The following is a 23,769-nucleotide window of genomic DNA, read 5'->3' on the forward strand; positions in this document are numbered from 1 at the left end:
TCCGACAGCTCTCCTCCACCCTCCACACTACATTCTCCGACAGCTCTCCTCCACCATCCACACTACATTCTCCGACAGCTCTCCTCCACCATCCACACTACATTCTCCTCCACCATCCACACTACATTCTCCGACAGCTCTCCTCCACCATCCACACTACATTCTCCGACAGCTCTCCTCCACCCTCCACACTACATTCTCTGACAGCTCTCCTCCACCATCCACACTACATTCTCCGACAGCTCTCCCCCACCATCCACACTACATTCTCCGACAGCTCTCCTCCACCCTCCACACTACATTCTCTGACAGCTCTCCTCCACCATCCACACTACATTCTCCGACAGCTCTCCCCCACCATCCACACTACATTCTCCGACAGCTCTCCTCCACCATCCACACTACATTCTCTGACAGCTCTCCTCCACCATCCACACTACATTCTCCGACAGCTCTCCCCCACCATCCACACTACATTCTCCGACAGCTCTCCTCCACCATCCACACTACATTCTCCTCCACCATCCACACTACATTCTCCGACAGCTCTCCTCCACTATCCACACTACATTCTCCGACAGCTCTCCTCCCACCATCCACACTACACTCTCCCGACAGCTCTCCTTCACCATCCATCCACACTACATTCTCCGACAGCTCTCCCCCACCATCCACACTACATTCTCCGACATCTCTCCTCCACCATCCACACTACATTCTCCTCCACCATCCACACTACATTCTCCGACAGCTCTCCTCCACCATCCACACTACATTCTCCGACAGCTCTCCTCCCACCATCCACACTACATTCTCCGAGAGCTCTCCTTCACCATCCACACTACATTCTCCGACAGCTCTCCTCCACCCTCCACACTACATTCTCTGACAGCTCTCCTCCACCATCCACACTACATTCTCCGACAGCTCTCCCCCACCATCCACACTACATTCTCCGACAGCTCTCCTCCACCATCCACACTACATTCTCTGACAGCTCTCCTCCACCATCCACACTACATTCTCCGACAGCTCTCCTCCCACCAGCTCTCCTTCACCATCCATCCACACTACATTCTCCGACAGCTCTCCCCCACCATCCACACTACATTCTCCGACAGCTCTCCTCCCACCATTCACACTACATTCTCTGACAGCTCTCCTCCACCATCCACACTACATTCTCCGACAGCTCTCCTCCCACCAGCTCTCCTTCACCATCCATCCACACTACATTCTCCGACAGCTCTCCTCCACCATCCACACTACATTCTCCGACAGCTCTCCTCCACCATCCACACTACATTCTCCGACAGCTCTCCTCCCACCATCCACACTACACTCTCCCGACAGCTCTCCTTCACCATCCATCCACACTACATTCTCCGACAGCTCTCCCCCACCATCCACACTACATTCTCCGACATCTCTCCTCCACCATCCACACTACATTCTCCTCCACCATCCACACTACATTCTCCGACAGCTCTCCTCCACCATCCACACTACATTCTCCGACAGCTCTCCTCCCACCATCCACACTACATTCTCCGAGAGCTCTCCTTCACCATCCACACTACATTCTCCGAAAGCTCTCCTCCACCATCCACACTACATTCTCCGACAGCTCTCCCCCACCATCCACACTGCATTCTCTGACAGCTCTCCTCCCACCATCCACACTACATTCTCCGACAGCTCTCCTCCACCATCCACACTACATTCTCCGACAGCTCTCCCCCACCATCCACACTGCATTCTCCGACAGCTCTCCTCCACCATCCACACTACATTCTCCGACAGCTCTCCCCCACCATCCACACTACATTCTCCGACAGCTCTCCTCCACCATTCGCACTACCTTCTCCGACAGCTCTCCTCCACCATCCACACTACATTCTCCGACAGCTCTCCTCCACCATCCACACTACATTCTCAGACAGCTCTCCCCCCACCATCCACACTACATTCTCCAACAGCTCTCCTCCACCATCCACACTACATTCTCTGACAGCTCTCCTTCACCATCCATCCACACTACATTCTCCGACAGCTCTCCTCCACCATCCACACTACATTCTCCGACAGCTCTCCCCCACCATCCACACTACATTCTCCGACAGCTCTCCTCCACACTACATTCTCCGACAGCTCTCCTCCACCCTCCACACTACATTCTCTGACAGCTCTCCTCCACCATCCACACTACATTCTCCGACAGCTCTCCCCCACCATCCACACTACATTCTCCGACATCTCTCCTCCACCATCCACACTACATTCTCTGACAGCTCTCCTCCACCATCCACACTACATTCTCCGACAGCTCTCCTCCACCATCCACACTACATTCTCCGACAGCTCTCCTCCACCATCCACACTACATTCTCCGACAGCTCTCCTCCACCATCCACACTACATTCTCCGACAGCTCTCCTCCCACCATCCACACTACACTCTCCCGACAGCTCTCCTTCACCATCCATCCACACTACATTCTCCGACAGCTCTCCCCCACCATCCACACTACATTCTCCGACAGCTCTCCTCCACCATCCACACTACATTCTCTGACAGCTCTCCTCCACCATCCACACTACATTCTCTGACAGCTCTCCTCCACCATCCACACTACATTCTCTGACGGCTCTCCTCCACCATCCACACTACATTCTCCGACAGCTCTCCTCCACCATCCACACTACATTCTCCGACAGATCTCCACCATCCACACTACATTCTCCGACAGCTCTCCTCCACCATCCACACTACATTCTCCGACAGCTCTCCTTCACCATCCACACTACATTCTCCGACAGCTCTCCTCCCACCATCCACACTACACTCTCCCGACAGCTCTCCTCCACCATCCACACTACATTCTCCGACAGCTCTCCTCCCACCATCCACACTAAATTCTCTGACAGCTCTCCACCACAACACTATGTTGTCAGGCAAATCCTCCAATATTTGTGGTAGTGTCTCTTGTCGGCTCCTCTGAATGTGTTTACTAAATCAACAATCTCTGTGCTTTTTTTTCCCCGCTGACCACCAGTGGCCAATTTTCATGGACTGTCGGTGTAAATATTGGACTAGCTGAGTACCGTTTCATATGAGAACCATATTCCTTTAATTTATTTGTTACAGGGATATATCTATCAAACCACACCCCTAAAAACTCAAATATCTGTTCTATGCCCCTAATATACTGTAAAGAGCATTGTCTACCACATGGGTCTCTCTGACCCAGTCCATAGGAGGATCTGATGCTCATGGGGTAATATTTTCTGCCTTGGTATGTCCATTATCAGAGTCTTTAACCACTTTAAGACCGGAAGGACTTTCCCCTCTTCCTGACCAGGCCCTATTTTGCGATTCGGCACTGCGTTATATAGAAGGATCACATGAGCTCTATGATGATCCCAGAGAGAAGGACGGACGGCTGTGTTTACAACATCTGACCGTTCTTCTCTCTCAGCGGGGAACGATTGTGGGTGTCAGGCGACAATCGGAGCCTCCTGACACACGCATCGGCTTCCCCGCTGACGAGCGAGGGCGGGAGCGCGCTCGCCCCCTAGCCTCCTGAACAGCGAACGACGTACCCCTACGTCACTTTGCCCAGGAGCGGCAGCCTGTAAATATGCGGTAGGTGGTCGTTAAGTGGTTAAGAAACAGAAGAAGGCAAGGGAAGACTTGGACCATCAAACTCCACCTAGAAATGAAATATCACTTTTGCCAGGATATACCACTAAATAAAAAAAAAAAAACTTTGACTTCCAGCTCTTCTACGGACCTACAGCTCTTCTACGGACCTACAGCTCTTCTACGGACCTTCAGCTCTTCTACGGACCTTCAACTCTTCTACGGACCTTCAGCTCTTCTACGGACCTACAGCTCTTCTACGGACCTACAGCTCTTCTACGGATCTACAGCTCTTCTACGGATCTACAGCTCCTCTATGGACCTTCAGCTCTTCTATGGACCTTCAGCTCTTCTATGGACCTACAGCTCTTCTATGGACCTACAGCTCATCTATGGACAAACAGCTCCTCTATGGACCTCCAACTCCTCTATGGAATCACCAGTTCCACCTGGAAAAGCCATCATACATTTGTCAACAGAATCAGCCGGTGGGTTCTCTCGGACTTTCTAAACTTATTATATCTGTAAAAGATTTTCCGCATCCTGAACGCAGTGAGGACGCTTCGCCGCGTGAATCCTCTGATGTTTAACAAGGTCCGGTTTGTGAACGAAACATTTCCCGCACTCTGAACAAGAATGAGGGCGCTCACCTGTGTGCTTTTTCTGGTGTCTGACAAAGTCTCTTTTACGAATGAAGGATTTCCCGCACTCTAAACACGGATAAGTATTCTCACCTGTGTGAATCCTCCGATGTTCCAAAAGGCCCCTTTCCTGAGTGAAAGCTTGCCCGCACTCTAGGCATGAGTAAGGGCGGTCACCCGTGTGAATTCTGTGGTGATTAAGGAGATGTTCATTCCTAGTGAAACCTTTCCCACACAATGGACATGAATAAGGGCGTTCCCCCGTGTGTATTCTCTGGTGTCGAACAAGTTTCCCTTTCTCAAGGAAACATTTCCCGCACTCTGAACAAGGGAAAGGGCGCTCGCCGGTGTGAACTTTCTGGTGTGCGATAACTTGCCGTTTTTGACTGAAGCCTTGGCCGCACTCTGGACAAGGGAATGGCCGCTCACCGGTGTGAATTCTATGGTGTGCTATCAGCTGTGCTTTGCGAATGAAAGATTTCCCGCACTCTGAACATGCATAAGGACGCTCGCCAGTGTGAATTTTCTGATGTCGACGAAGGTCATTCTTTTCGATAAAACATTTCCCGCACTCTGAACATGAAAAAGGACGTTCGCCTGTGTGATATCTCTGGTGTGTAATAAACGATTCTTTATGAAGGAAACATTTGCCACAATCTGAACATGAGAAAGGACGCTCGTCCTTGTGAATTCTTTGATGGGAAACCAGCGCGGATTTCCGAAAGAAACATTTCCCGCACTCTTGACATAAATAGGGACGCTCACCAGCATGGTTTCTCTGGTGTCTAAGAAGGCTTCCTTTCTCCTTGAAACATTTCCCGCACTCTGAACATGCATTTTCCCCCATGTGAACTCTCTGGTGTTTATCAAGGTCTACTTTGTCAGTGAACGATTTCCCACACTCTGAACAAGAATAAAATTGCACATTCGGGTGACCTCTCTGATGTTTATCAAGGTGTACTTTCTGAATAAAAGATTTCCCACACTCCGAACATGAATAAGGATGCTCACCTGTGTGACTTCTATGGTGTTTATCAAGGTGTTCTTTCTGAAGGAATGATTTCCCGCACTCTGAACATGAATAGTGACGCTCGCCCGTGTGAACTCTCTGGTGTTTAAAAAGTGATCCTTTTGAGGTGAAACATTTCCCACACACTGAACATAAATAAGGATGTTCACCTGTGTGAACTCTCTGGTGTCTGATAAGTTTTTCTAAGGTGGTGAAACACTTCCCGCACTCTGAACATGACAATGAAAGCTCTCCTATGTGAAACACGTTCTGGCTTAAAGAAGATTTCGGAGAAATAGATGAATCTGGTGATCTGTCAGCACTGGGAGAGCTTAGATGGACATCTGAGGTCATAGTATGGGATTTCTTAGAAGATTCCTCAGGATTAGAAGGATCCATTGATCTGACCAACCAACCAGAGTTCACTTTTGGAGAATTTTGTGAAACGTCAGTATCTTCTGCCTTACAATCTGGAGATATAATAAGACGTCCCTCCGATGTATTCATATTCCAGAAACACTGTCCATCTATTGGAAAGCAATATTTAATATACGTCATATTTGTTCTCATACATCTTATATTCAAAATTCAGATCTATATAGAGCTTTCAAAGCGTTCCCACAGCTCTGGCATTGAAGTGGGTGCAATTATGACAGCAAAATACAAATAAAAACCAGATCCAACATACAAAACCGCACTAAGCAATAGTATTCGTGTATACTGTACACCATATGAAAGGTCCATCTCCATTCCTCAATATAACGTCATGTTCCCAACAAATGAGGAGGAGATACTGTACACCATATGAAAGGTCCATCTCCATTCCTCAATATAACGTCATGTTCCCAACAAATGAGGAGGAGATACTGTACACCATATGAAAGGTCCATCTCCATTCCTCAATATAACGTCATGTTCCCAACAAATGAGGAGGAGATACTGTACACCATATGAAAGGTCCATCTCCATTCCTCAATATAACGTCATGTTCCCAACAAATGAGGAGGAGATACTGTACACCATATGGAAGGTCCATCTCCATTTCTCAATATATGGTGTACAGTATCTCCTCCTCATTTGTTGGGAACATGACGTTATATTGTGAAATGGAAATGGACCTTTCCTATGGTGTACAGCAGGGGTCTCCAAACTATGGCCTTCCAGTGGTTTAGGAACTACAATTCCCATCATGCCAAGTCATGTCTGTGAATATCAGAGTTTTACAATGGCTCATGGGACGTGTAGTTTCGCAACAGCTGGGGGGCCGTAGTTTGAAGAGCCCTGGTGTACAATATCCCCTCCTCATTTGTTGGGAACATGACGTAATATTGAGGAATGGAGATGGACCTTTCATATGGTGTACAGTATCTCCTCCTCATTTGTTGGGAAAACTAAGTAGTGTGAGGAATACGTGGATTACATTCCTCTGGTACAGACTGACGATTTCCGATATCATGTGGCAGAGTTGTTTGCAACACCAGCTTTAAAAATGAGGAAACGTCTTCCACAGAAACTTTTCCTAGCTGACTGGAAGTGCTTCTTATATTTGTAAAAAGAATCACTGGAGAAGGTTTATCTGGGGAGTTATCTGCCTTTTGGGGTAAAGAAGGAATTCTTTTAACCTAATGAATTATGGGCAGACTGTATGTGGCCTTTCTGCCCTCCTCTGGGTCAACTGACGCTTTGCAATTTTTATTTTTTGGATAAACATGTACATTATTGTCTTTTATTAAACTATAGAACACGTAAAAAAGTATAAGAAAAACGTGAGCGGTTTCTGCATTAATGTTTATTACTTACTTGTGTCTATATGTAGAGAAGATTCCTCCTGATTTTTCATAATCATCTCCTCCTCCTCCATAGACTGCTGATCTCCACTCACCAACTTCTCTTCTTCTTCCTCTTTAACCTCAACTTTGATGTCTTTCCTTTCTTTATTCTAAATTCCAGAGATGAAAAAATGAAACATCTGAAAAACACTGCTAATAATAAGAGATTATATAGAAGAATGTCCTCTCCTAGGTTTATCTTTGAGTTTTTGCCCAGTCCCATCTACCTGATCATTCTCTGTGTAGTGGAGATCTTCCTGTGTGATATCCCGGTAATACAGAGGACCTCCCTCCTCCGTAGACTGCCGATCTCTACTCACCCGCGTCTCTTCTTCTTCCATTTTAATGTCAGCTTTGATGGCTTTCTGTTCTTCATCCTAAATTTTATAAAAGACTTCATTCAGCCTCTAGAAATGTTTCTACCAATAATAAGAGATTACGTAGAAGAATGTCCTCTCAGAGTTCTTTTTGCCGAGTCTCATCTACCTGATAATTCTCTGTATAATGGTGATCTCCCTGTGTAACATTCTGGGAATACAGAGGACAACCCTCCTTCGTAGGCTGATGATGTCCCGTCACCAACATCTCTTCTTCTTCCACTTTAACCTCAACTACGATGACTTTCAGTTCCTCAACCTAAACCACACAGATAACAGAATACATTGATAAAAAAGATTACATAGAATATCATCTCATAGCTTAGAAAACATTTTAGGTCTACATGCTCAGTTCCACCTACCTGATGATGATGAGGGATGGTGTGATCTTCCTGTGTGGAATCCTGGGAATACAGAGGACGGGGACATCTCTCTGGTGGGTTCCCATTACTGGATCCATCTGTAGGAAACACACACACTGACTGAATACATTGTTTCTATGTGTTTATCAGATGATGGGGGATCTAGGTGGAGCCTCCGTACTGCTCTCTCCTTTACAATAAAGTCTCCTCTTACCCGGTGATGTGAGGGGCGGCTGATTCTCCATCATGACGTCCTTGTAGAGATCCTTGTGTCCTTTTACAGGTTTCCACTTCTGTCAGCAGCTCAATGATCTTCTTGGTGACTTCTTCTTCTTGGCAATAGTTGCCGCTATTGTCAGACAGTGGAGGAGAAGATTAATTTACAGGATGTCACAGCAATCCATAAAATACCTGTGGCTGTATTTGGAACACCCCCAGTTGAAGTCGGATATGACGAAACACGTTGGGGCGTGACCAGACGACGCACATATTTGAAACAAACCTACATCTAGGTGCAAGGGGTGTTATAGGTCATAAACCCCTTGAGGAGCAGCACTTCCCTGGTTATTCAACATTTGACTGGATTTTGACCCTGAAGATGGAGTTGGTTGATTTTAGAATAACTTTATAAGGCTGCTTTATAACAGACATTAACATGTACTTTGTGGATTGGGGTTACATCGTGTAAGTTAGTCTTCTACCCACAATCCCCAGTTTTCTAATACTAAGGGGTCCTGTGGGTTGTGCCTTCCTAACGTGACTGTCGGATGCCATGACTCCTGTATGCCCCTTTATATTTGGAATGTGTGCAGTCTGTAAACCAGAGGCTCTGGATGGACAGTTGGATAAATGGTTCTATATTTAAGATGTATCTGGTCTATAAACCAGAGGCTCTGGATGGACAGTTGGATAAATGGTTCTATATTTAGGATGTATCCAGTCTATAAACCAGAGGCTCTGGATGGACAGTTGGATAAATGGCTCTATATTTAGGATGTAAATGGTCTATAAACCATAGCAGACATCACGGTGAATATGGAGGAAGAGGACGGACATGACGGGGGGGGGGGGTTACTGGGTGTAAATAGAAAATAATATCTTCTTACCTCCTCTCTACTTCTCTCCAGCTCTTTTACCAGGAATGTGCTTTTTGGGCTCCAAAAACACTTCCTGTCCTTAACATACATCACTTCCTTTACATCACTTCCTTTACATCACTTCCTTTCTGCTGGTTACGTCACTTCCTATCTCCGTCTGCTAATTGAGAGCGCCACCTTGTGCTAAATATAGATACTGCAGCCTATGTTTGGTTTTATTATTTTTCCCGCAGCTTTTTGGTCCATTCCTCTATTGATGATTAGACATGTAGATTATATATCTGGTAAAAGTCATCCCGCTTCAGCTGGTAAAGTGATATCTCTGTAGCAAATTAAGAAAGTAGACAAAGGCTGCAACGGAGATGTGCTGCAATGTCCCCATAAAGATGTATGTGTGTATCTGTCTGCCGGGAGACGCCAGAAGATTCTCTTTTGCCTCGTTTCCACTGAGCGGTACGGTTCGGTTCAGTACGGTACGCAATTTTTGCCGTTTCCATTGTCAAAAGTTGTTAATGGTACCCTAATTCCGAACAGCAGCGTACCAACAGGGTGGAGCTACACTGTTGAGGTACTGTTGAGCTGAGGTACTGTTGGTGGTGGAAATGCAAGCCTGATCAAGGTGTACCGTTCCGAACCGTACTGAACTTTACCGAACTGTACCGCTCAGTGGAAGTTGGCCAGCTCCTTGCGAGGCACATGGCTGGTGAGGGCATGGTATGGTGGTGTTCCCTGTTATATAAGTTGTCCCGGACAATACTGAGTCTGACGCTCTATCCAGAACCTCGTTTGGAAAAACATGTACTGTTACCTGTCAGTAGGGTTGCCATGCCATTCCTTTAAACCAGGACACATATTAAAGCGGAATTACACTCAAAAGTGGAACTTCCGCTTATCTGTCTCCCCTCCCCCTCTAGTGCCACAGTTGGCACCTTTACGGGGGGGAGCGGATATCTGGTTTGACAGGTACCCTGTCCCCACTTCAGTCAGACCTCGCCTCGGTGAGATACGTCAGAGGTTTAGCCCCCTAATCCTCCCTCTACTTCCAGGCGAATTACTGAGCGTAGGGTGCTTCGCGCGTGTGCAGTAGAGACTTGGCTGTGAAGCCGCTAGGCTTCACTGCCGGGATCCCTTACCGGCAATGGTGGCGGCAGCACCCAACAGCCAATAGAAACATCGGCTGCGTACGTCAGAGGTTTGGACCCCTACTCATCCCTCTACTTCCAGGCCAATCACCGAGCGTAGAGAGCTTCGTGCATGCGCAGTGGAGACCTAGCCGTGAAGCCGCGAAGCTTCACTACATGGTTCCCTTACCGGCAATGGCGGTGGCAGCACCCAACAGCCAATGGAAACATCAGCTGTGGTGCCGACATCGCTGAATTCCAGGACAGGTAAGTGTCCTAATATTAAATGTCAGTGGCTACAGTATGTGTAGCTGCTGACTTTTAATTTTTGGAGGGGGGGGTCAGAACTCCACTTTAATTACACAAGTTCTGAGGCTGATATAATGCAGGTAAGGCACCAAGGAAGTTAAATTACCACCTTAATCAGCCACAGAACCTGTGTAATTAATATGTGTCCTGGTTTAAAGGGATGAGGTGGTAACCCTACCTGTCAGGCCACCAACAGCAGGAGAAGGACTCTAGGAGCCAGCATCTGTCAGGGCACCAATGGCAGGAGAAGGTCTCTTGGACCCAGCATCTGTCAGTGCACCATCAGCAAGAGAAGGACTCTAGGACTCATCATCTGTCAGGGCACCAATGGCAGGAGAAGGACTCTTGGACCCAGCATCTCTCAGGGTACCAACAGCAGGAGAAGGACTCTAGGACCCAGCATCTGTCAGGGCACCAATGGCAGGAGATGGACTCTAGGACCCAGCATCTGTCAGGGCACCAACGGCAGGAGAATGACTCTAGGAGCCAGCATCGTTCAGGGCACCAATGGCAGGAGAAGGACTCTAGGGGCCAGCATCTGTCAGGGCACCAACAGCAGGAGAAGGACTCTAGGAGCCAGCATCTGTCAGGGCACCAACAGCAGGAGAAGGACTCTAGGAGCCAGCATCTGTCAGGGCACCAACAGCAGGAGAAGGACTCTAGGAGCCAGCATCTGTCAGGGCACCAACGGCAGGAGAAGGACTCTAGGGGCCAGCATCTGTCAGGGCACCAACAGCAGGAGAAGGACTCTAGGAGCCAGCATCTGTCAGGGCACCAACAGCAGGAGAAGGACTCTAGGAGCCAGCATCTGTCAGGGCACCAACAGCAGGAGAAGGACTCTAGGACCCAGCATCTGTCAGGGCACCAACAGCAGGAGAAGGACTCTAGGAGCCAGCATCTGTCAGGGCACCAACGGCAGGAGAAGGACTCTAGGAGCCAGCATCTGTCAGGGCACCAATGGCAGGAGGACTCTAGCAGCCAGCATCTGTCAGGGCCCCAATGGCAGAAGGACCCTTGGAGCCAGCATCTGTCAGGGCACCAACGGCAGAAGAAGAACTCTAGGACCCAGCATCTGTCAGGGCACCAATGGCAGGAGAAGAATTCTAGGAGCCAGCATCTTTCAGGGCACCAATGGCAAGAGAAGGACTCTAGGAGCCAGCATTTGTCAGGGAACCAACGGCAGGAGAAGGACTCTAGGAGCCAGCATCTGTCAGGGCACCAATGGCAGGAGAAGAACTCTTGGACCCAGCATCTGTCAGGGCACCAACAGCAGGAGAAGAACCCTAGGAGCCAGCATCTGTCAGGGCACCAACAGCAGGAGAAGAACTCTAGGAGCCAGCATCTGTCAGGGCACCAACGGCAGGAGAAGGACTCTAGGAGCCAGCATCTGTCAGGGCACCAACAGCAGGACAAGGACTCTAGGAGCCAGCATCTGTCAGGGCACCAACGCAGGAGAAGAACTCTAGGAGCCAGCATCTGTCAGGGAACCAATGGCAGGAGAAGGACTCTAGGACCCAGCATCTGTCAGGGCACCAACGGCAGGAGAAGGACTCTAGGAGCCAGCATTTGTCAGGGAACCAACGGCAGGAGAAGGACTCTAGGAGTCAGCATCTGTCAGGGCACCAATGGCAAGAGAAGAACTATTGGACCCAGCATCTGTCAGGGCACCAACAGCAGGAGAAGGACTCTAGGAGCCAGCATCTGTCAGGGCACCAATGGCAGAAGGACTCTAGGAGCCAGCATCTGTCAGGGCACCAATGGCAGAAGGACTCTAGGAGCCAGCATCTGTCAGGGCACCAACAGCAGGAGAAGGACTCTAGGGGCCAGCATCTGTCAGGGAACCAACGGCAGGAGAAGGACTATAGGAGCCAGCATCTGTGAGGGCACCAATGGCAGGAGAAGGACTCTAGGACCCAGCATCTGTCAGGGAACCAACGGCAGGAGAAGAACTCTAGGAGCCAGCATCTGTCAGGGCACCAACGGCAGGAGAAGAACTCTAGGAGCCAGCATCTGTCAGGGCACCAACGGCAGGAGAAGGACTCTAGGAGCCAGCATCTGTCAGGGCACCAATGGCAGGAGGACTCTAGGAGCCAGCATCTGTCAGGGCCCCAATGGCAGAAGGACCCTTGGAGCCAGCATCTGTCAGGGCACCAACAGCAGAAGAAGAACTCTAGGACCCAGCATCTGTCAGGGAGCCAATGGCAGGCGAAGGACTCAAGGACCACACATCTCCATCAGCACTTCACATGGGCCTTTATAAGGAAACCTGTCAGTGGTTAAAGTTGCTGATTGATCTTTGGCTTGTTACCTGTGTTCCTTGCTCCTGTGATCCCTAGTTTCTGGCCCGGCTTGTCCCTGACCTGTCTCCAGTCCCTGACACCGGCTTGTCTAACGGCTACCCTCTGCCTGCTTCTCGTGTTTGACCTTGGCTTCCACCTGCTTCCCACCTGGTTCCTGATCCCGCCTTGCATTGACTATCCTATTGTCTTAGTGATTCTACAGACCTGTCCCATGTCACAGGTGCCACTTGCCCTGCAGACTCTGTTTATCACATCAGCAGTGTTCCTGAGTCCATCTGCTAGCAACTCCGCGGGGGACCTGTTCTACTTTGTGCCCGACTCCTCCGCTCTCACCTCCAGGGGAGTCTGGAACTTAGCCGCAAGGAAAGCCCTCTCGCCATTGGCCTCCAGCACCCGGTACCTGATACACCCCTGGTAAAAGTCGAAAAATTCCTGTTGTATCTGCATGGCGTGCTGAGGTGCGTGCTTTTCCTGCTGCTCGTTCACCCTGTGGCCACATGGATAAAATTGCAAAAAGTAGAGGAAATCACAGAGAGGAAGACAAAGGGGTGGGGTCACCCAGATATGTCACCAGGTAACCCCCGCCCCTATGTTTACCTGTTATTTGGCTGTGTCCCTGGAGGGGAACAGTCGTGTTCGGAGGGTGGCAATTTTTTCCTTTTTCATTCAGATCGGCATTTTCTTTTTTCTAATAATCTTTATTATTAAAGACAGTTACAGAGGTAAAACACATAAGGCAATTGTAGTAACAACGAGTAGTCACCTAAACAGTGGGCACGAACGCATATTAGACAGATTGTGCCCATAGGCCAAACAGAGGAAATCCTCACCCAGGGCTTGCCCACCGACTTGGACTGGTTGTCTCAGGGATGGTCCCCTGCGCCATCCCAAGTGTGTCGTGGTAGATACCAGGTGCAGTAATCAAAAAATAAAAATAATAACCGCACTAATGGAAATAGAAACAAAGCTGCAACTTCAAGTGTGACCACACCCCAGTGAAATGTATATAATTAAGTCGCGCTATTCGTGAATATAGATCAAATAAAGTCTATATAAAGTCCAATGTACATGAATAGATGTGTAGAATCAGTGATTGTCATTCCAGACTCCCAATGGTCATGCGCTTACCAAAATAATTAATTTGTAAAGCGAAATATCCAGAACCAATACTTTAACAATTTGATTGTAGAAAATCCGTGTTGGGCTCGTATTAGTTGTGTGCAGTTGGGTCCAGAACACAAAGTTGGATGTACGCAGAAACACATCAAAACGGGGGTAAGAACCAGTAAGGAAAAAAAACACCCATAGGTACTCCTTACCAGAAAAACAAGGCAATCACATATATCAGCTAAAGGAATTGGTGCTCTATCCTCCACCGTATATCGCCTCTTACCAGATTTAGATGATGTAAGCGCTTGTAGAGATCATAAGATGAATGAAAAATCACAGACTGAACACCAATTTCTTCCAGAAGGGCCCTCAAAAAGATGTCATCATCATGAAAAAGAAGGACACTCCATAGTGTAAAACCGCATAAGCCAAGAACAATAATAAAATGTAAGGAAATGCACCCAGTGAGAGTAGCACCTATGGGTACTCCACTCCTTACCAGAGGACCGACAGGCAATCACATGAAAAGCCAAAACTAGTGCTCTATCCTCCACCGCATATATCGCCTCTTACCAGACTCAGATGATATAGGCACTTGAAAACTCCTATAATTGTCACAGGCTCCACATATAATGGCTCCAAGGATACCCCCAAAAAAGATGTCACCACCATAAAGAAAGAAGAGGCTCCATAGTGTAAAAACGTATAAGCATTTAATAATGTAAAAGGTAACAAACTCACATGCAGGAAAAACAAATGCTCGTTAGAAGCTCCGCACATCCGCACTTCCTGGACGCTGTAGGGTGACGTCAGTACGCCGTGACCTTACGCCGTTTCGTCACAGATGACGTTTTCAAAGGTGATACTACAAGTCTTGTAATACTACAAGACTGCCATGAAACAGTAAGAACTAGAATTAAAAAAAAAAAAAAAACCCGGAAAATTAGGAAAAAGGAAAACAAGCAAGAAAAGAAAAGGAAAACGAAGGAAGGCTAAGAGGAAGAAGGGGAACAGAAGGGTTAGAGTGAGGAACTGAGGTGGTGGAGAGAGGTTACAGAGCATACAAAGGATTACATATCAAGACAAATGAGGGAGGGAGAACATGAAATCCCCAGAGCAGTACGGCATATTATAGCCCATTCAGCATAATCAGCCGCTCCACATATGGTGACCAGGAGAAAAATAGAGAAGAAGGACAGTGTCTCCAACACTAAAAACTCTACGCATCAGGGATCTCATCAGAATAAAACATCCATCCTGACCATATGTCCATAATAAGAGCTTGTTGGTCCCTAAGATCATAAACCCTACGCTTCGCTCTCATGACTTCATTCACTTCCCGCTTCTACTCAGCCAGGGTGGGGCAGGAAGTCTGCTTCCAGTGCCTCGGGATCAAGCATTTGGCAGTATTCAGTAGAAATGGGATAACACTAGGCTTATGCCGCTTAACAGAGGACTTGACATCATGGAAAAGGCATTGGAGTTGAGTGCGGTCAATCGGAGTAATGGTCAGTTTCTGAATCCAGGGAAAAATTGAGTCCCAGAAGGCTCTAATTCCGGGGCAGTCCCACCAAATATGGAGGAACGTGCCTTGTCGGCCACAACCCCGCCAGCAGTTGGGGTCAACGTTGGGAAACATCTGTACTAGTCGTGATGGTGTCCTATACCAACGGGAAAGGAATCTGTAGGAGGATTCCTGGACCCAAGTGCTTGGCATTTTCTTTTTTTTTTAATAAAGGACTTGTCAAAAACTGTTGTTGTGTTTTTATTAAATTTGACCTTTGATATCTCCCAAGAAGTTTCAGAAGATACGGTATCGATGGGTTGACTCTACAGATACGTTAGTGGGAGAGACTGACGACTAGACTGGTGACGATCTAACTGGAAGGGGAGGGGAGAAGATCTACAGGGTCCCTAATTGATTGACTACCGACCACGCACCAAAAAAGGTACAGGGGGTGGGGTTTTTTTTTTTCTGCCTTCCCATGTTCCTCACCATTCTCCTCATTCTTATTTTTATTTTGCTGTTGAAGGGGGAAGTTCCTATACCTTGGTCACAATGGGGATTTGGGGCTAAGTTTAGCCTGGACAGCTTCCTCTTCCTTGTTACGGGAAGTGGAGCGGAGATCCATATGATTGTGTTGGATATTAATAAAAATGTTTTAAAATTGACCTTTGATGTCTATAAATTCTCAGTTCTTGTTATATACATTTCTATTAAGGGATATCTTAAAAAAAAAAAAAATTAAAGAAAGGGGAGAAAAAAAGAATAAAAGAAAAGAAAAAATGTGAGGGCAAAATGCCGGTACCAAAAAGGAGGACTGTACACATAAATAGAAAAAGTATCAAAGTTTATTACACAACATTTAAAAAAAATTTAAAATAAAAGAACCGTAGCTCTCATGCAGTATACCAAGCAGTCTAACAATCACTGTTTCTCTGCTGAGTACTCCAAGAGGTCAACGCGTTTCACATTTAATTGCTTCATCAGGACCTCGGTAACTATGGCAGCACAGATAATTGTCTTAAATAACACAGAAGAAACCTGTAGTATTTATCAACTTTACATTTATAAACAAACTGATTTGTGGGAACAGTTTGGGGATGGCCCCTTCCTGTTCCAACATGACTGCGCACCAGTGCACAAAGCAAGGTCCGTAAAGACATGGGTGAGTGAATTTGGGGTGGAGGAACTTGGCTGGCCTGCACGGGGCCTGACCTCAACCCTATAGAACACCATTGTGATGAATTAGAGCGGAGACTGTGAGCCAGACCTTCTCTTTCTGACCTCACAAATGCGCTTCTGGAAGAATGGTCAAACATTCCCATAGACACTCCTAATCCTTGTGGACGGCCTTCCCAGAAGAGTTGAAGCTGTTATAGCTGCAAGGGGGGGCCAACTCAATATTGAACCCTACGGACTAAGACTGGGATGCCATTAAAGTTCATGTCCGTGTAAAGGCAGGCGTCCCAATACTTCTGGTAATGTAGTGTACATCGACTGGACCAATAAAACCCTGCTTCTTTAGTAGAACAAAAAAAGAGCAAAGATGTTCAGCAGCCAATAGCAACGTCTTAAGATGTTCACTGGTAAAAGACAAATCTTGATAGGAATGGATGTTGCGGCATTTTATTGTCTATGTATTGCTGCTGTTGCTTGTTTCTTGCCCGCGTTTTGCCACGATCGTCCATGTTTTGTGATGATGGCCAACATGTCACCCGTCTTTCCAGCTGCTAGGAAATATCCGCGGCACCGGCAGATAGTTCACACAGCCCTGTGATGATGACTTATTTTCACTGGTGCCTTGGCTTATGAATGGAGCTGACCTCATCCCGCGGTAGACTGAATGACAGCACTCGCCTACAGGGTCCACCTGCTGCCATGAAACAAGCGCGGTCAATCAGCCCTCATTAAATATCCATAGCAGCAGGGTTGGACAGCAGAGGTGGGGGGATGGGTGTTTTCGCCCACGCTGCTCAGCAACCACAGGATGGATCAGAATGGAGCCTTTGGTCTCCTGGGGGAATTTAATCACTATTTTTCAGAGTAATACTTCTTCTTGAACCACTTCAATATCGGACCATTTCACCCCTTTCCTGCCCAGGCCAATTTTTAGCTTTTAGCACTGTCGCTCCTTGAACGACAATTGCGCGGTCATGCAACACTGTACCCATATGAAATTTCACACATATAGAGCTTTGTTTTGGTGGTATTTAATCACCACTGGGGGGGGGGGGGGTTTATTTTTTGCTAAATAAATGAAAAAAGACCAAATATTTTGGAAAAAGAAAAAAAAAAACATTTATTAATAGTTTGTTATACAATTTTGCAAATGGGTCATTTTTCTCCTTCACTGATCTGCGTTGATGAGGTTGCACTGATGAGGTGGAACTGGTGGGCACTGATGAGGATGCACTGATGAGGCTGTACTGATGGGCACTGATGAGGCTGCACCAATGGGCACTGATGAGGCGGAACTGGTGGGAGCTGATCAGGCTGCACTGATGAGGCCGTGCTGATTGGTACTGCTGAGGCTGCACCAATGGGCACTGATGAGGCAGAACTGATGGGCATCGATGAGGCAGCACTCATGGGAGCTGATTAGGCTGCACTGATGGACACTTAAGAGCGTGCACCAATGGGCACTGATGAGGCCGAACTGGTGGGGACCGATGAGGCAGCACTCATGGGAGCTGATGAGGCTGCACTGATGAGGCTGAACTGATAGACACTTAAGAGGGTGCACCAATGGGCACTGATGAGGCAGAACTGGTGGGCACCAATGAGGCGGAACTGGTGGGCGCTGATGAGTCTGCACAAATGGGCACTGATGATGCTGCACAGATGGGCGCTGATGGGGGGGAACTGGTGGGCAATGATGAGGCTGCACTAATGATGCTGCACTGATGAGTTGGAACTGGTGGGCACTGATGAGGATGCACTGATGAGGCTGTACTGATGGGCACTGATGAGGCTGCACTAATGGGCACTGATGAGGCGGAACTGGTGGGAGCTGATCAGGCTGTACTGATGAGGCTGTGCTGATTGGTACTGCTGAGGCTGCATCAATGGGCACTGATGAGGCGGAACTGGTGGGCACCGATGAGGCAGCACTCATGGGAGCTGATGAGGTTGCACTGATGAGGCTGTACTGATGGACACTTAAGAGGGTTCACCAATGGGCACTGATGAGGCAGAACTGGTGGGCACCAATGAGGCGGAACTGGTGGGCGCTGATGAGTCTGGACTAATGGGCACTGATGACGCTGCACAGATGGGCGCTGATGGGAAGGAACTGGTGTGCAATGATGAGGCTGCACTAATGATGCTGCACTGATGAGTTGGAACTGGTGGGCGCTGATGAGGCTGCACTGATGGTCACTGATGAGGCTGCACTGATGGGTACTAATGAGGAAGCACTGATGAGGCTGCACTGGTGGGCACTGATGAGGCTGCACTGATGGGCGCTGATGAGGAGGAACTGGTGGGCGCTGACGAGGCTGCACTAATGGGCACTAATGATGCTGCACTGATGAGGCTGCACTGATGGGCACTGATGAGGCTACACTGATGGACACTAATGAGGAAGCACTGAAAAGACTGCACTGGTGGGCACTAAAGAGGCTGCACTGATGGGCACTGATAGGTGGCACTGATGAGGCGGCACTGGTGTGCACGGATAGGTTACCCTGATGGGTCACCAATTGGACTGCACAGATAATCAGTGCCCTGTCAACGTGAGGAAAGAAAAGCCTATAGCCAGCTTGTGTTTACTTCCGTGATCAGCTGTCATTGGTCAAGTGCCGATGTGATTGGCCCCTTTAACCCGATCTGTGATCAGCTTCGTCCGAAGGACTCAGTGATCACAGAGCGCGCCAACAACGCACTGCAGAGGGCCCGCGGGAAGCGCGATCATGGGAAAACATCAATAGATACCCACCCGGCAAAGTAAGCCCGTGCTGTAGCCACCATTCGTTAGAGGAAGAAATTATTTGTGGTTCTTTCTGAATGGTTCCATCGGTTAAATGTCACCGCACATTTGACAACAGAATCAGCAGCCGTGTGTTCTCCGATGTCCAATTAGATTTTCTTCAGGTGTAAAACATTTCCCGCACTCCAAACATAAAAATGGCCCCTTCCCCAGGGTTTAACCAGTCTCCCTCTCCTCCAAGTGAACTGAGTGGGAAAGGTTGTCAGCCTATGTGAACTCTCTGGTGTCTAAGAAGCTCTCCCTGCTGACTAAAACATTTCCCGCACACTGAACATGAGTAAGGACGCTCCCCAGTGTGAGTTCTCTGGTGTTTAAGAAGGTCCCCTTGCTGAATGAAACATTTTCCACACTCCGAACATGAGAAAGGGCGCTCACCCGTGTGAATTCTCTGGTGTCTAAGCAGGTTGCTTTTTGCGGTGAAACATTTCCCGCACTCCAAACAGGAAAAAGGATGCTCACCAGTGTGACTTCTCTGATGTTTGAGAAGGCTCCCTTTCTGAATGAAATCTTTCCCGCACTCTGTACATGAGAAAGGCCGCTCACCCGTGTGAATTCTCTGGTGCAACTGAAGTGTATATTTCTGTATGAAACATTTCCCGCACTCTGAACACAGATAGGGACGCTCACCCGTGTGACACCTCTGGTGTTTACGAAGGCTTACTTTGTGTCTGAAACATTTCCCGCACTCTGGGCACGAATAAGGACGCTCTCCTGTGTGAATATTCTGGTGTTCAACAAGACTTTGCTTCTCAGTAAAGCTTTTCCCGCACTCTGGACATGAATAGGGACGCTCACCCTTGTGAATTTTCAGGTGTGTAACAAGGCCTCCTTTCTGAGTGAAACATTTCCCGCACTCTGGACATGAATAGGGACGCTCACCCGTGTGAATTCTCCGGTGTGTTTGAAGTGTATGTTTTTGCGAGAAACTTTTTCCGCACTCTGGGCATGGATAGCAACATTCACCCGTGTGAATATCTTGGTGTTTAACAAGGCTGCTTTTATCAATTAAGCATTTTCCGTTCTCTGGACACACATAGGGGTGCTCACCCGTGTCATTTCTTTGGTGTCTACTGAGTTTTTTCTTGTTCTTGAAACATTTCCCGCACTCTGAACATGTATAGGGGCACTCACACATGTGAACTCTCTGATGTCTAAGAAGGTTTCTGTTTTTAGAGAAAGATTTCCCGCACGCTGAACATGACAATGAACTCTCTCCTGTGTGATCTCCTTCTTGGCTTAGGGAAGATTCCTTAACATTAGATGGGTCGAATGATCTCTCCATACCATCAGATCTTAGGTGTCCATCTGGAGGTCCAATATGTGGCATATCACATGATTCCTGAGGATTAGAGGGATTCATTGACCTCTGTGTATTCTGAGTAATGGCCTTTTCTCCTGGAAAGCGTTGCGTGATGTCATCAGATCTTGAGTTATATTTTGGAGAGAACGTAGAACGTCCTTCAGAGGTTTTCCAGACCTCGCATCCACCTGTTGGAAAACAATTTTAAAATACATTTTAGAAGTATTCCTATTCATTTTTCTCAACCTCACTCTTTGGAAACAGAGATGGACCTTTCGTAAAGTGTACAGTGGTGATGGTCAAGTTGGTCAACTTAGTAGTCATGGCGGGGGCCTCAAGTACGGACCTGAGCCACTGAGAGCCTCGTGTTTCAAGAAGTGCTTCAGGCTGTAGGGTACAGATTATTGACTCTCCTTCCCATGGAGGTTTTTATGAGCAGCTAAGATAATCCAGGCTGTCCAATTCCCCGTTATCTTCTTAGCGGGCTCCAGATCTTCTTCTGTGGACTTATCTTAAAGTCCACCCTAAAACTAAAATCCCTGAAAAAATCAGTAAACTTACCTTTTTTGAAGCTGATCCGATCCCACACTGAGCCATCAGCCGTGGCTTCGCTGTGGAGGCGGATGCAGAGGGCACAACCAACAACGGAAGCCCCATAGTAATGGTTGGAATACACGAAAAGAAAATCGCCCGAAAATTTCCGTTCAGCAAACGATCGGCCGATATTCTACGCGTTAATGCCCAGCCATCAATGAGCAATATTGATATTGTGAACGAAAAATACTTTTTGAAAAACACGAAAAATTCTGTTGTCTAGTTTGTGAAAGAACGATATTCTATACGTTGGTGTTGAGGTCGTTCAGTTTAAATCTGTATAACCTCATCACGCATGCCCGAAAATATTTTCGGATCGTTAATGTTGGCAACGTTTTCGACCGACGAACACTGTTTCGATGGTCGGCGGGCAACGGTTGGGCGATATTCGGACTGTGTGTGTTGGCAACGTTTTTTTCGACCGACAAATACTTTTTCAAAAGTCGGTGGTCGAATGATCGGGCGATATTCTAATCGTGTATTCAGACCATTAGTCTATGGGTGACGTCACTTCCCAATCATTTCACAGCTGTTGTCGGTTGTGACCTCTGCAAAGCTTCCATTACTGGAGATCGGGTTGGATCAGCTTCATAAAAGGTAAGTATACGGATTTCTTCTTTACGGGGCTAGATAGGTTAGTGTTACAATGTGGAGATCTTTTAGTATAAGTGGTGGACTTATCCTTTAAAGAGTGGGTAACACGTGCACCACCGTACAGTTTGGGCTCCACCATTTTCCTGGGAAGACAGAGGAACGGGAGATCTCTTTGGTGGGTTCCCATTACTGGATCCATCTGGATACATCCAGAGACTTCCTTTGCTTAACAGCCCTAAAAATGGTTCACTGCATGCATTCCTAAAGGATAAGTCCACCCTACAATTAAAATCTCTGCATCTATAGATCTCCACGTTCTAACACTGACCTATCTAGCCCTGTGAAGAAGAAATCCATATGCTTACCTTTTTTGAAGCTGATCTGATCGCACGCTGAGCTGTCAGCCGTGGCTTCGCTGTGGAGGCGGATGCAGAGGGCACGGCCGACAACGGAAGCCCCATAGTAAGTCTATGGGTGACGTCACTTCCCATTCATTTCACAGCCATTGTCAGCAGTGTCCTCTTCAGAGCTTCCGCTGCTGGAGATCGGTTCGGATCAGCTTAAAAAAGTTAAGTATACTGATTTCTTCTTTACAGGGCTAAATAGGTTAGTGTTAGATCGTGGAGATCTATAGATGAAGAGATTTTAGTTTTAGGGTGGACTTATCCTTAAAAGAGCGGGTAACACATGCACCACCGTAAAGTTTGGGCCCCACCATTTTCCTGGGAAGACAGAGGAAGGGGACATCTCTCTGGTGGGTTCCCATTACTGGATCCATCTGTAGAAAACACACACACTGACTGAATACATTGTTTCTATGTGTTTATCAGATGATGGGGGATCTAGGTGGACCCTCCGTACTTCTCTCTCCTTTACAATAAAGTCTCCTCTTACCCGGTGATATGAGGGGCGGCTGATTCTCCATCATGACGTCCTTGTAGAGATCCTTGTGTCCTTCTAAATACTCCCACTCCTCCATGGAGAAATAGACAGTGACATCCTGGCACCTTATAGGAACCTGACACACACAATGATACAGTCACCATCCAGACACATCCCTTGTCTGTTACTGGATAATGTCCCAGAATTCCCAGCACCGCTCACCTCTCCTGTCAGCAGCTCAGTGATCTTGCTGGTGACTTCTAGAATCTTCTTCTTGCTGTTTCTCTCAAGGGTCAGGAAGGAAGGTGGAGGCACAGTGATGGGGTTTTGTCGTTCCCTTTTTCTTGTGGGCAAGCAGTGACTATTTCTCTTTGTAATATTAAGAGGTTTCCTCATAACTACAGCACTTTCCTGTGAAATACAGCAAAAAATATAATATTAGAACTCTCCTTACAACTCCGGACAGAATTGTGCCTTATTAATAGAGATAAGAGTGATGTCATCTGACTCTCCCAGAATCCTCCTCACCTCTGCTGTCAGCAGGTAGATGATCTCCAGGATGAGGTTAAATAGAATATCATTCAAGAAAAAAATATTTTTTCCAAATTTGTCGGAATTCAGGGTCTGATGATTCTCCATCATGACGTCCTTGTAGAGATCCTTGTGTCCTTCTAAATACTCCCACTCCTCCATGGAGAAATAGACAGTGACATCCTGACACCTTATAGGAACCTGACACACACAATGATACAGTCACCATCCAGACACATCCCTTGTCTGTTACTGGATAATGTCCCAGAATTCCCGGCACCGCTCACCTCTCCTGTCAGCAGCTCCATCATCTTCTTGGTGACTTCTAGAATCTTCTTCCCTTTTCTCTCTGTTGTCAGGCAGTAAGGTGGAGATATCCCATGAAGACAGCTGTTGGGTTCTAATGGATCACCAGACATTTTCTTCACTACTTTATAGTCCTGAGCAAATGGAGAAAATAAATCATTAACTTCTCAGATGGCATATGACCCTCCCAGAATCCTTCCTAACTTACTTCAGTTTCTTTTTTTAAATAAAAGAGATAACCTAAGTCATGTGACCTCCCAGAATCCTCCTCAC

The 23,769-nt window shown here is 47.4% G+C and overlaps 2 protein-coding genes across 2 annotated transcripts in view; both read right to left on the reverse strand.

Annotated features, from left to right (window-relative positions):
- LOC309564421 (uncharacterized protein) overlaps positions 1–23,769 on the reverse strand; it is a 224,655-nt gene that overhangs the window by 199,821 nt on the left and 1,065 nt on the right. Inside the window, 7 exon segments of the mRNA XM_082269051.1 lie at positions 7,349–7,498; positions 7,608–7,757; positions 7,861–7,958; positions 22,672–22,795; positions 22,882–23,070; positions 23,188–23,391; positions 23,478–23,630. Coding sequence (XP_082125177.1) covers positions 7,349–7,498; positions 7,608–7,757; positions 7,861–7,958; positions 22,672–22,795; positions 22,882–23,070; positions 23,188–23,391; positions 23,478–23,630 — 1,068 coding nt within the window.
- Positions 19,372–20,656, reverse strand: LOC309562796 (uncharacterized protein). Its single transcript, XM_082267101.1, has one exon. It carries the CDS (start codon positions 20,647–20,649, stop codon positions 19,492–19,494), a length of 1,158 nt encoding a protein of 385 aa, XP_082123227.1. The 5' UTR covers positions 20,650–20,656; the 3' UTR covers positions 19,372–19,491.

The sequence above is a fragment of the Pelophylax lessonae genome, assembly GCF_965119305.1.
Source record: "Pelophylax lessonae genome assembly, chromosome: 9".
Taxonomy (NCBI): Eukaryota; Metazoa; Chordata; class Amphibia; order Anura; family Ranidae; genus Pelophylax; species Pelophylax lessonae.

What these genes read in the sequence shown, in the direction of transcription:
- LOC309562796 (XM_082267101.1), bottom strand. Translation starts at nt 20,649, where the DNA reads ATGAATCCCTCTAATCCTCAGGAATCATGTGATATGCCACATATTGGA.